This window comes from Hypomesus transpacificus, chromosome 1, assembly GCF_021917145.1.
Source record: "Hypomesus transpacificus isolate Combined female chromosome 1, fHypTra1, whole genome shotgun sequence".
NCBI classification, from domain to species: Eukaryota; Metazoa; Chordata; class Actinopteri; order Osmeriformes; family Osmeridae; genus Hypomesus; species Hypomesus transpacificus.
Window position 1 is genome coordinate 164,879 of NC_061060.1, and position 13,768 is coordinate 178,646.

The window sequence follows — 13,768 nt, forward strand, 5'->3', positions numbered from 1 at the left end:
TAGCCCGATTCTCTCACCGCTCAGCCACCTGACTCCCACTAAATGTGGCTAAATGTGACTCAAGTTGATGTTATCGGGATGTAGCCTCTAGAACTGAATAGGAGGAACCAGTTCTCCTGTTTCCCATAAAAAAAAAAGAAAAGCTGTCTCGGAAATGACATTGCAAATAAGTGCAGGGTACATGAGGTAAAAACATGCACTAAAATTCATACTGTGGGAATTGAAAAGAGCAGTGGAAATGTGTAGGTGTACGTCTGCACATGATAGATTGCAGTGTTCTAGGACTGACTTCCTTTAAACAACGGTGGGGGTTAACATATAGGTGTTTATTTTATTTATGTATTGTGTTGATTTTTGGGGTTTGTTTTGAGATTGTGTAGGCCACCGACTTCACACTCCCGAACAGTAGGCGGCGATCATGCACCTCACAAACGTTGGTTGCAACCTGCCATTAAACCCACAAGAAGAAGATTTCCTAGCAAAGTCGGCTAGCATAAACTACTGTGCGAGTTAACAAAAAATGTCCGGTCTAGAAGACAATTATGGGATACCCTCGGAATTTCAGGGGGAGAATGAGGGCGAAGGGGATTTTGAAGAGGAGCCTGAAGCTGATTACGTGAACCCTTTCCGATATGTCTTCTATAGGTAAATTAAGTTAGCTAGCTAGCTAGCTAGCTAGCAATATACTGTAACTGACCAATATGACGAGCATCATAATGCTCCGATTTGCATAGCCTTCTCTTCTTCGCTAGCTTATTAGCGCTGTAATTTTTTAGCTGCTAGTTGGCTTTGGTGGGAAAGATGTGTTGTCTTGACAGCTTCAAGCATCATCCATAAACGGTTCTTAGATATAGCTAGTAATCTCAAGGGTCTACGAAAATCTGTCAAAGTGACCACTGCGCAAATTACACCTGCCTGGGTTCCTAGCTAGCTCTAACTGCTAGCGTAATTGACTTGAAACAAACCAGCATGCGATTGCGGATTGGGAACCTGAATGATCTGAATTTATTTTCCCCGACAGAGATAGGAAAGAGTGGTCGGATTTAGAGGGCGTTCCACAAGATGACGGACCCAATCCTGTTGTGAAGATAGCGTACTCTGACAAGTGTAAGTGAAATGGTCACAGTCTAGCTAACGAGCCAAGTATATATCCAGTGTTGTGCCTGAACGCGTTCATTGTCATTGAATGAAAGTTCATTAACTCGTTCATAATTTTGGTGACCGTGAACTGAACGTTCTGTATTACTACCTGATGAACGATACTGTGAACGCGTTCATTCTGGTGTCTGTGAACGGCACGTTCACTCTTTTAGATTTTGTTCTATAAGGTGCCATATTTCTAGAAACTTCCAGGCGATAAAAAAAACCCGGTAACAGTCCTGTATCCAGGGTTTCCCAACCCCAACCAGTCAATCGCTGCGTGTGCTTTCTTCTACGGTCTATGCCTGGCAAGTGTGAGAGCGCCGAAGTTGCGTAGAGACCGAGAGCGGTATTGCAGACAGATGGAACAAATGGGGAAAGCTGTCCCTTCAATGCGAATCCTGGTTGGATAAGGATTACAAATTGGATATGAAGATGAAATATGACAGTTTCAGCGTTAAACTAATACAATAATTGCTGTCTGTGGTTCTATATGGGCTGTGGAAATAATTCAGAAAAATTATAGCTCGTAAAATATAGAAAATTTCATTTTTTGGAGCTGTGAACTTAGTTCAAAATTTTGAATTATGAACTGAACTAGTTCATTTTAAAATGTGTGAACTATGAACTGAACTAGTTCATGTAGAAAGTGAACTTTCCCAACACTGTACCTAGCTCTACGTTTTTCTTTAATCCCTCAATCATCAATATTCGAACAAAAGATAAGTTGCAATAATGGATAATTTTACTGATGCATGTTCTTTCCCACAGTCACGGATGTATATGACTATTTCCGAGCATTACTGAAGAATGATGAGAAAAGTGAAAGAGCCCTCTCACTCACTGCAGAGGCCATTGAACTGAACGCAGCAAATTATACCGTATGGTAATACAAGCTCCTCACATAAAAACCAAAACATTTTAAGTTGAATGAAAAAATGAAAAAAAAGATTGCAAGGGCTGACTTTGTTTTGTGTGAATCTGCAGGCACTATCGTAGAGTCTTGCTGCAAGCTCTGGATAAGGACCTTCGGGAGGAGATGAACTACATTACAGCCATCATCGAGGACCAGCCAAAAAACTACCAAGTCTGGTGAGCTCCTGCAAGGTAGTAGCTCTGGTGAGCTCCTGCAAGGTAGCAGCCCTGGTGAGCTCCTGCAAGGTAGTAGCTCTGGTGAGCTCCTGCAAGGTAGCAGCCCTGGTGAGCTCCTGCAAGGTAGTAGCTCTGGTGAGCTCCTGCAAGGTAGCAGCCCTGGTGAGCTCCTGCAAGGTAGCAGCCCTGGTGAGCTCCCGCAAGGTAGCAGCCCTGGTGAGCTCCTACAAGGTAGCAGCCCTGGTGAGCTCCTGCAAGGTAGCAGCCCTGGTGAGCTCCTGCAAGGTAGCAGCCCTGGTGAGCTCCTTCAAGGTAGCAGCCCTGGTGAGCTCCTGCAAGGTAGCGGCCCTGGTGAGCTGCAAGGTAGCAGCCCTGGTGAGCTCCTTCAAGGTAGCAGCCCTGGTGAGCTCCTTCAAGGTAGCAGCCCTGGTGAGCTCCTGCAAGGTAGCGGCCCTGGTGAGCTCCTTCAAGGTAGCAGCCCTGGTGAGCTCCTGCAAGGTAGCAGCCCTGGTGAGCTCCTGCAAGGTAGCGGCCCTGGTGAGCAGTCGTTTTTGTGTGTCCTTTTGTTGTCAACTTTATTCATAGAGACAGACAGGAAAGCAGGGAGGGAGAGAAGGAAAGACATGCTGGACATGGCCTTGGGATGGATTTTAACCCAGGTCCCTGCGCTATGGCAGAGAGAAATATGACCATCGTGAGCTTGTCCACACATACATGCTCGCTACCCTATCTGCTCCCTGTGACCTTTCTCTAACCCCTGGTCTCCAGGCATCACAGGCGCATAGTGGTGGAGTGGCTGAACGACCCTTCAGAGGAGCTGGAGTTCATAGCAGACATCCTGAACCAGGACGCCAAGAACTACCACGCATGGCAACACAGGCAGTGGGTCATCCAGGTAGCAGCCTCAAGATTCATACATGGTCAGGATTTATACACAGAGTATCAGTATTTGAATATAGTCTGATTTTATTGTGCTTTTTATTGATTCATGGGAATGGGGGAAGCACAGTATAAAAATAATCGGCTCAATACATGATTACAGAATTATTAAAGGTAATGTTGACTTTAGGAGGTTATTTAACATTAATATGAGTTCCCTTAGCCTGCCTTTGGTCCCCCAGTGGCTAGAAATTTCAATAGGTGTAAACCAAGTCCTGGGTATTCTTCTCCACCTTTGAGAAAATGAAAGCTGAAACGCTCGGTTTTGAAAAAATCCTTTCCTTGTATCCAGGGGTGAATCTAGGTTCCCACTTTTGGGGGGGCTAAGCCCCTAGATAAAACCTATTATTTTTCCTTTGACCCAACAAAACTAGGGGGGTCTGGGGGCGTGTTCCTCCAGAATAATTGTTTGAAAATATCCTTTTAAATAGTGTCCTCTGGTGGGTTTTGGGTAGAAAAATTGACAAATTTAGATTTAAAATATGAAAGAAGAAAATAATGTTCAAGTTTTTTTTATTAAAATGTTTTGGGGGGGCTAATGGCATTTTTGGGGGGGCTCCAGCCAGAATTTGCCCCACCAGTGAGAAAATGAGCCGCAAGCGCGATACTGGTTTTTCCTCGAGACATCATGGCTTGCAAATGACCGAAGCATGGCAGTTAGCCCCGCCTCTTTCTTCCTCATAGCATTTAAAGCTACAGACACAGAAACAGCACGTCCTGAGGAAAGCTCATTGTGGGACTGCTCGTAGTGGCATGTCATGGGATCTTTAATGGATGGAGGCCTGAAACAGTAAACTGTGGGGGTGGTGATCATGTGTCATCCCCAGGAGTACAGCCTGTGGGATAGGGAGCTGGAGTATGTGGACCAGCTGCTGGAGGAGGATGTCAGGAACAACTCCGCCTGGAACCAGCGGCACTTTGTCGTCTCCCACACTACTGGCTACTCTGACCCAGCCGTACTGGACAGGGAAGTTCGGTAAGTTTGTTAATTCATACCTGGAATCCCCTTTAATCTTGCATAGAAATGGAAAGGGAGTCAGATGGCTGAGCGGTGAGGGAGTCGGGCTAGTAATCAGAAGGTTGCCGGATCGATTCCCCGCCGTGCCAAATGATGTTGTGTCCTTGAGCAAGGCACTTCACCCTACTTGCCCTGGGGGGAATGTCCCTGTACTTACTGTAAGTCGCTCTGGATAAGAGCGTCTGCTAAATGGCTAAATGTAAATGTAAAATTATTGTCTTTAATTAGTTGAATTTGAACAGCAGTGTCTTATCCATACATATTTAATATATTTGTATTACTGTTTTTGAAGGTATTGTCTCAAACAAATAAAGAAAGCTCCACACAATGAAAGTGCATGGAATTATCTAAAAGGGTGAGTTCCATAATTAAATAAAATATGGATGATTTCAACATATCCTCATACATTCACACACTGAGTAAACATAACACAACAGTTTCTAGCATGCTCCAGCAGATGGCAGTACTCTCTTGGTTTCATGAGTACTTGGAAAGACAGAGATTAGACCACTGTTTGAGTTTCAGTGGAGGAGGGGGAGGCATCCTGCTGTGCCGCTTGGCCACTGGCTCTTCGACATTGATTGACAAACATTTGACAAAATATAAACACTCCCATTCAGCAGTTAAACACCCTGTGCATGACAATAGCTATGTTGATAAATGTGCCAACATAACGATGATACCCATCTGGCCTGGTAACTCTCCCCTGACCTGTGTCCAGGATCCTGCAGGACCGCGGCTTGTCGACCCACCCTGGCCTGCTGGAGCAGGTGCTGGAGCTCAGGCAGACCCACTGCTCCCCTTACTTGCTGGCCTTCCTGGTGGACAGCTACGAGGACGCGCTGGAGTGCTCCTCCAGCCCCCAGGAGGAGTGCCTGAGCAGGGCCCTGGAGGTAACACAGCTCCTCAACACTGCCCTCTGTTGTACTCTCCCTCCCCTGACCCCAGCCCCCCCTCCCTTGACCCCCCAGACCCACGTCTCTGTCTCCCCCCAGCTGTGCGAGGTCCTAGCCCAGGAGAAGGATACCATCCGTAGGGAGTACTGGAGGTACGTGGGCCGGTCCCTGGAGAGTAAATACGGACCTGTGGTGAGGTCAGAGGTGGCCCCAGACTCTGCCCCCGGGCCTGAGGGAGAGGGCAGCAGCTGAGGAGCAGTCCCTGGTCCCCCATCCTCCCCACCCCACTATCACCTCCATTTCCCTGTCTGCCCTACCCTCTCCATCCCCTCTATCCCTCCATCCCTCCACTTCCTTCCATACCTTCATCCCCTCTATCCCTCCATCCCTCCACCTCCCCTCTATCTCCAAGTCGCTGCTTATTAACCAGTAGTGCAGCATGCCATGTTTTTTAGGTGAAAGGCTGTAACCAGGATAGTTCTGCTGTTTTTGCGTGACAAGGTAGTCAGGATGTGAGCCAGTGCTCTCTGTAGGGTCCCTGCTGAGCAGAGCAGGGCCCCTGCTGCACCCAGATATCATGTATGTATCATGTTAAAGAAGTGGGTCACCTTTGTTGTCAATGCATCTAGCTTTTTGCAGAATACAGTGTAACTGTATTCATGTCTGCTGTACTTCTACAATGTTTTTTATGCAAGAAAAAGCCTGAATACATGAATATTGTAAACTGGGCAGTCTTCTCTTGAATTTTTGTGTGAACCATGATGCCTTGAAGGTCTTCTTTCAGTCATGTTTCCACTTTGCTGCTTGAGGCACTAATCAAATAATCTACCATTAGGTGAATTGGAAAGAGCTAATGCATCTATAATTAACCAAACTAGAAATGAAATTAGTTAAGAACACATGAGTCACAACACAGGCTGATATTAAGCCACATACATATTTTAGTTTAAGTGGTGTCCTGGCTTGTAAAATATATACAGATATAATAATAAACGGAGTAACCTGCTCCAGCTAGGCTACAAGTGTCAATCCAAATGCCCCAAGGCTCTAAAACGGTGTAGATTGTTTTCTTCTTCCAGTTTTGGCCATCAAAAAAAATAAAATACAACCATAAAAAGATATTTTCTAAAACACTGCTGTTTTCTCAAAATACCATTAGGATCCAAAGCCAGTCTTGTTAGAGGCAACAGCCGGTCACAGGTTTAGTACCACGGACAGCGTTTGCTACACGCTACTCACTGGCCTATGTTGCGTGTCACTAAACCCCCTGAAAGATTCAAGTCTTAACTCCCAGGTTTCCAGACATTATTTGATCTCTGCCGCATGGTGAACACATACTATGAACGCCATCACCCTCACGCGACGTGAGTACCGGAGGGATGCCTATAATCCTGGTGTAACTTGAAGGGATAGGAGTGTCATGAAGGTATTCATTACCACAGGGTTGGATTTGGGGGGTCTTTACCGCAGAAACAAACCATTCTTTCCATTAATAATTAATACATTCATGAAGCAGCGGGAAAGCGCGAGAGAGCATGCAGTACTGGAGATCCTCGTTCTGAATAGCTGTCACCGGCGTATCATGTCACAGTCTGACAGCGCTTCGCGAGGGGCAGACGAGGAGGACGCGGGAGGATGAGGGAGCAAGAGGGACCGGGAGAGGTAGAGGAGGAATATAATGAAGTTGAGTGGGAAAGGACTGTGTACCATCATCTCCAGCACCCTCCTCTTCCTCTGTGCCGTGAGCGAAGTTGTTGTTGGATTCAAATGCATCGCGATGGGCACCAGAGTAAAAGTGCATTTCCATCTGGGCACTGCGGCCGGAGCCTTCTACTCCGGGATACTTATCGTTATCGGCCAGGCGCTCCTGGGCTTTGCGCTGCTTTGTTGCAAAGGGAAGCCTGGGTGTCGGAATTTTTTCCTCTTGGGGATCCTGGTGTTCTTACTAGGAGTTCTCACAGCCTTCTCTGGCGCCGTGGTGGACGGGGACACGGTGTCTCTGGTAGAGCGGAAATATTCACACTATTGCCTGCACTCAGTGGATTTAAACCACATGTGCGAGCAACTAAAGGAATATCAGAGAGGGCTAGTTATCTCAACCACTCTTAGCACTTTGGAATGCCTTCTCGGGCTTATGAACTTGATTATTATAAAAAAATATAAAACAGCGCAGTTTTACAGACGGAGGCAATCTCAGAGACAGAGTACGGGGGCTATTATATTTAACGAAGAACAGGACTTCTCCTCTGCAGAATTTCAGCCTGTTTCCTATATAAACTTGGGTGTTTTTCATGTGTTTGATGAAGCTGGAGTGGAGGTACAATGCGGGGGCCACCCGTCAGTCGAACTCCCGGGTTATTCGCCTACGGATCCTGAACTAAATCATTCCTATCCCTTTTCTTACCCGCTTCCGAGTGAACTACCGCCCGCGTATGAAGACATTTTCCCCGGAGAAGAAAGCAACAAATAGTCTAGCAAGTCTTAGTCCCTCAGTCCAAAATTCTGCAGTGACAATCACCGGCTTTTACCCCACAGAGTAAGATACTCTGTATGATGATTTTCTTAAAAAAATGGATTTAATTCATCACAGCATTGTGAGCTCTCATGCGTAGCTAATTTTTCAGCAAGAGTCGCTGCCTAGTCCATTGACAATATCCAACAAGAACATGCTGTCTATAAATTAGGCTATTTCATCATCAGTCGACTAGTTTACAGCATAGTCAACGGTGTTTGGAAAAAGAAAAGTCCCTACTTTGAGATGTTAACATACAATTTAAGATATCAAAGCAGCGTTTGTGTTGCTTTCAGATTGTAAACACTATGCTCAAATAGGTTGTTGTTGTTAATTGTTCCTTACCATATCAATAAACATGTATTTACTCTTATCCAATGTTGACATCTAAAGTCTGCTAACCGAATAAATCAACTTAAACCACCACTTGTTCAATTCCCCAGTAGCCCACTGCCTCCCCGTTACACCCTCCAGCAAACAAGTCAACCTAGAGTGGATGACTGCATAGTTATTTAAACATGTCATGCATAGAACAACTAGTGACCGTGCTGTGTTCCCGGTAGCGTAACGGTAGTGTGTTCAGTGCTGAGCGGAGAGCAGATGTCATGTTCTCACCTGAACGTGACTCACAGGGTGGGTCTGTCTCAGGGGCGTTGTTAGACATAAAGCCCTACTGGGGCACAGGCCCCCTATTCATAACCCTTTTTTTTCTTCAAAGCTTGCTGTGGACAATGCAACAGGCTACTAGGCTATAGAAACTCCCATTGCTTAACCCACCATACAGTTCAGGGACGCAAGTTTGATATCAGCTCTGGCAGGGACATCATCAATAGTTAAAATGCGAGCGTGTTTAACGGGTGTGAACCTGTGAAACTCACTCCTCAGGTATGTAATGGGCTACCCGCGTCAACGAATAGCTAGCTTTTCTTTGGCGTAGCTGGTAGTGGTCGCGCTTGGCAAGTCAGAGGTCGTGCGTTTGAGCCCAGCGAGTGGCGAACGACGCCTTGTAGTGACGGAGCGTGGCCACGTCCGTTACATACCGTCACATTGGTGCCGTGACCCGGATTCACGAGGTTAGCACTAGCTAACTGCCGGAGTGAATTTCAGAGGGGTGAAATGCCAATCAATCCGATAAATTTGAAGCCAACGCCCCGCTCCGCTGTTGTGGACACGCACTGTAGTCAAAATCATGCTTTGTGCTAGGGTACTGTAGCTGATAAACAGCGAATGCAGGTTGAAATGTTAGGTAGAGTTTTTCATCTTTGGCTCTTTTTGTTCTGATCAAAGGTGCTTTCTTGGATAGCCAAGTTGCATTAGTTTAATGATGCAGCCAACGTTACTATGTCCACACAAAGAAGAAAAGGCTGACTTGCATAACTCCCAGAGTGATGGGGTGATTATGCTGCAGAGAAGGAGGATAGGCCAGAGAGTCTGAAAGGGAAAGGTGGTTCAAGATAGGGTTAGGTAGACCCCTCGTCTACCTGTGTTCTGATATCCTCTAGTCTACCTGTGACAGGGCCCAGCCAAGGCAGGAAAGGCATTGTGGGTTCTGTATGTGATGAGGGTGGTACATACCTCAGTATCTCTGCTTCCCATCCCGGGTAACATTTTTGAAGGGTAAAAAAAAACTACACTTAGATGAAATCAATCCTCCCTAAAAGCCTTTCATTAAACACACAGTGCACAGAGCTGCCAGGAACAGTTCCCTTTGGAGGCGTTCCAGTGCCTTCTGAAAGCCAACAATGGGCATTTCCGTGGACAAAATGTGGTTCATTACCCTTGTGTGTGCTTCCAGGCCATTAGCCTTGTTAGTGTGGGTGCATGCTTTTGTTTGAGCACATTTTAGTTCTCTTTTCTTCATCCTTGCAATCTATAACTTCCTCAGTTTTAGAGTTAGATTTGAAGCGTCAAAAGTAATTAAATGCAATTTAGTCAGAAAGGTGAACAATATTATGGTGTCAATATAAATAAAAGTGTTGCATATGGAATTTTAACAGGCTGACTTGGACAGGTGTCAAAATAGTAAGTGATCAATGATTGCACTAACAACAGTGATAACATGTATTTTGTTGTTAGGTTAATTAGCATATTACCCTGAAGCCTCTTTTGCGGCTTCACCCAAAAAAGTGGAGAGGAAACCAGGCTGGATGTCTTAAGAGGTGGCAGGCTGACACACTAAGAGCAAGCACAGTAGAAACTCCATATCTAGTGGCTCAGGGTCTCATCCAATAATGTTTTATTATTTTTAAGACACCCACTTTGCTGCTTGCAATCAAGTAAATTAATCAGTGTAACAAATCAACCCCAGTCCCTCCTATTATAGCTGAGGAAGTACTGCCAGCTTCCAGTTTTCCAACAACAAACGGTTCAAAACCCACCATTTCCCATATCAGACTGTGTTACTTACTGAAACATATTCATTTATCAGGCTGAGTGAATACTGGGCTGAATGTGAGCTAATCCACTTGGCTTGTAGGTTTGCAGGTCTTAGTGACATCATCACTTTTCACTTCCTGCTAAGAGGATCTGAAGGAACAAAGTGGGCCGACGCAGAGAGCAAATGGAGCGAGACGGAATTGATCTTTTGTACAATAAAGGACTGTCTCCAAATCCAGGAGGGCTGCTATCTCTGTGGTGACCTGGGCCTTTCCAACTGTCAGCCTTAGAACAAAACAGCCTCTGAACAAGCCGTCTAGGAGCTGTGGATAAGCATCTGCTTGCCTGTGATTGTCTATAGTTCCTCTGTCTTGTTGCAGGGTGAACCTGAGGAATGCGTGGGGAGGGCACAGAGAAAAAGACCTGCTCCACTTTTTGATGAGGTCATAAACAAAGAAGCACAGTTTCATAGAGATGATCAGTTTGCTGCTTAGTAAAACCTCTGAGCGTGTCCATGCATGCTGTGGTTGAGGAACTTGGCCGGCAGGTTAACTCCACCCACACATGCTGCCCCCAGAGACAGACCTGCCAATCTGGATGCTTACAGCCACACACAAAGGCACCTTTCATGCTTAATGTAAAACAGATCAAGTGCCTTGACCACAGTAATTCACAATCTGAGATGCCTCAGCTTGCTCCAACCCCCTTTCCCCTACTGGTATTAGGATGGAGGTAATTAAAGGAGCTTAAGTCAACACATTCAATTACCATGGAGAGTTTGATAAGGACCCAGCCTTTGGTCTGGATCATGTCCCTTCCTCTGTTTTCTGATGGCATTCTAAATCCTGCCTGACAAACTTTAATTATACTGAGAGCCAATGATCTGGCCATGCCTAGCCTTGTCTTAGGGCAGCAGTATGTCATTCTCTCAGTACCAATCAACAACCGCCTGTGACCTGATCATGCTGAAGTTCAATTAGTCATTACAGTCAAAATGGACTTCCAACACTGTAGTCATTACCCATAGAGGTGTCTGGCATGTGTTGAAATGGGGTGCACATGCTCAGACAGGGGAGACCAACAGACAGGGGAAATCAGCAGACAGACAGGGGAGACCAGCAGACAGTCAAGGGGGATCAGCAGACAGGGGAGATCAGCAGACAGACAGGGGAGATCAGCAGACTGGAGACCAGCAGACAGACAGGGGAAACCAGCAGACAGACAGGGGAGACCAGCAGACAGGGGAGACCAGCAGACAGGGGAGATCAGCAGACAGACAGGGGAGACCAGCAGACAGACAGGGGAGATCAGCAGACGGGAGATCAGCAGACGGGAGACCAGCAGACAGACAGGGGAGACCAGCAGACAGACAGGGGAGGTCAGCAGACAGACAGGGGAGACCAGCAGACAGACAGGGGAGGTCAGCAGACAGACAGGGGAGACCAGCAGACAGACAGGGGAGGTCAGCAGACAGACAGGGGAGATCAGCAGACAGACAGGGGAGGTCAGCAGACAGACAGGGGAGATCAGCAGACAGACAGGGGAGATCAGCATGGTGCATCTCAGGTTCTCTAGGCCTGCCTCCTCATGCACAAACTATCCACCTCTTTCTCCAGCAACCAATGGGTCCTGAACTACTTCCGTTTTCCGTTTTTGTGTTTCCTGTTCAGCGTCTAACCTCTACTAGCGTACCATGATATCGACAGAGAAGGCAACATTACACTGATTAGAATAAGTTGTGTTTAACTAAATGTTGTTAACATGAGCTCAGGTTACACTTGTGCCCTTGTCGGTTGCCATAACAATTCAAGATAATTGAAGATTTTCGTCGGAAACGTCTTGCTTCGAACATCAACAACTTCGAAGAAATTGTCAGTGTCCATTGCCCGCTTTGCACTCCATGCCAAGGAATAAAGAACGCAAAACAGCGTGGCTTGCAGCTTTGAAACTAAAACACCCTCCAAAGAAAGTGTGTTTGCTCTTTCCATTTCTTAAAAACTGTATCCTGATCCGGAGCTTTATCTGGGCTACGCAATAATTCTATAATGGCATCACTATCAATACTGTAGGTGGATAAATAAAGACACGACGCGAAAATGTTTTTATGTTTTTTTGTGTGTGTGAAAAAAAAAAATGTTTCAAAGTTCGATTAGTCGATTTTCAGACATTTTAGTCGAGTCTTGGTCGACCAAAGAAAATCTTAGTCGGGGACAGCCCTACTGTGTTCAGGGAACACCCGCCACACCCCTGTGTAGTCCCCACCCGCCACGGGGGACTTGGTGACGGCACCCACAAAATGGAGTGTCAACTTCCCCAAAATGATTTTGTTTAGCAAGAGAATGATTCCTGTCAGGCTGCATCCGTTGAAAGGTTAAAACTGTCTTCCTTATCGTCCAGAGCGAAGCTCCTGGATGCAAGGGAAGCCATGCGCACGCATAGAGCTTCTTTGTTATACCAACAATGAGTTTGTTTCCAAATACCTGCTCTAGTTTGCATACAGGGTTTGTACCGGAGGCCAGAGTCTGACACAGAAGAAGAATGTCCATCTAGCTTTATTCACATCTCTGTTCACCCTCCTCCTGGTCCCTCTGGCTTCCACTGAACAACTGGTAACTACTCAGAATGAGTTTGAGCTCATGACTTATGCATGGGGACTCCGGGTTATAATGTGAATAAATATGAACCTTGTCAGGAACCGAGGCATTCCATAAATTAAATATGAAGTTGGGATGGCATGGGTAATTTGTTTATCCTGAGGTTCCACGGCATAATTCTTACTCTTTGTGAAAAGTTTGGTGTTGCAATATGCGGGTCTAACAACACTGAGCCGTGTATCGAAATCCAATCTATTATCCTTATTTTGTCACAGCCGTAGTATGGGTAAAGTATTGCACACTCAACAGGAAATATTCAAGCTCAAACCTATTGTGGAGCCCAAAGCCAGACAGTACAGAACCAGGTCTCTCTATTTTCTATGCTGTTTAACTGCCCTGACAGGTAATCAACTGCAATTTCATGCTGTATTCTAATGCTGCGTCTGGGCTGATGTGCTGCGTCTGGAATGAGTGGAGCAGCTTGAAGGAGAGAACACAGGGGCTAGCCATCACCAGCCTGGGAGGACCTCAGCACTCACACACTCACTGACACACACACACTCACTGACACACACACACACACTGACACACACACACACACTGACACACACGCACCCCCCGGGGGGGCTGAGGGGGCAGCCTTGAAAATTGATGTGAGCTGTGATACCTGACAGGGCAGAACACTCCGCCTCTATGCTGGTCTTCATGACAGACGCACAGAGGTGGTAAAACAACATCAAGACTGCCTAATCCCTGTGTGGCTGTACTAGAACCCTGTTTACCCAAGGCTGTGCTGTACTAGAACCCTGTTTCCCAGGGCTCGGCTGTACTAGAACCCTGTTTACCCAAGGCTGTGCTGTACTAGAACCCTGTTTCCCAGGGCTCGGTTGTACTAGAACCCTGTTTACCCAAGGCTGTGCTGTACTAGAACCTTGTTTTGCCAGCGCTGTGGTGAGGCTGCCTGGGAGATTAATTGATCATCTCCTAGTGAAGTGAACAGCAACTGGTAGGAGGAAAGGAGAGGAGGAGGTGAACAGCGACTGGTAGCAGGAGATTCAGGATTCAAGATCTCAAGATTTTATTATTTGTCACATACATGATTATACATAGTACAATATGCAGTGAAATGTGTTTGTGTACCTGCAATCACCTAATTAAATAAAAAGGGTACTAAGAGAGACATACCATTCTAAGACATAAG

The 13,768-nt window shown here is 46.2% G+C and overlaps 2 protein-coding genes across 2 annotated transcripts; both read left to right on the forward strand.

Moving 5' to 3' along the window:
• Positions 1–403: 403 nt before the first annotated feature.
• Positions 404–5,812, forward strand: fnta (farnesyltransferase, CAAX box, alpha). Its single transcript, XM_047024198.1, has 9 exons — positions 404–645; positions 1,022–1,107; positions 1,912–2,026; positions 2,128–2,232; positions 3,001–3,127; positions 3,999–4,147; positions 4,482–4,544; positions 4,911–5,082; positions 5,185–5,812. The coding sequence occupies exons 1-9, from the start codon at positions 521–523 to the stop codon at positions 5,335–5,337; spliced, it is 1,095 nt and encodes a 364-aa protein (XP_046880154.1). The 5' UTR covers positions 404–520; the 3' UTR covers positions 5,338–5,812.
• A 76-nt stretch (positions 5,813–5,888) lies between these two features.
• On the forward strand, positions 5,889–8,099 carry LOC124470364 (transmembrane protein 271-like). Its single transcript, XM_047024207.1, has one exon. The coding sequence runs from the start codon at positions 6,764–6,766 to the stop codon at positions 7,553–7,555; it is 792 nt and encodes a 263-aa protein (XP_046880163.1). The 5' UTR covers positions 5,889–6,763; the 3' UTR covers positions 7,556–8,099.
• The last annotated feature ends 5,669 nt before the right edge of the window (positions 8,100–13,768 follow it).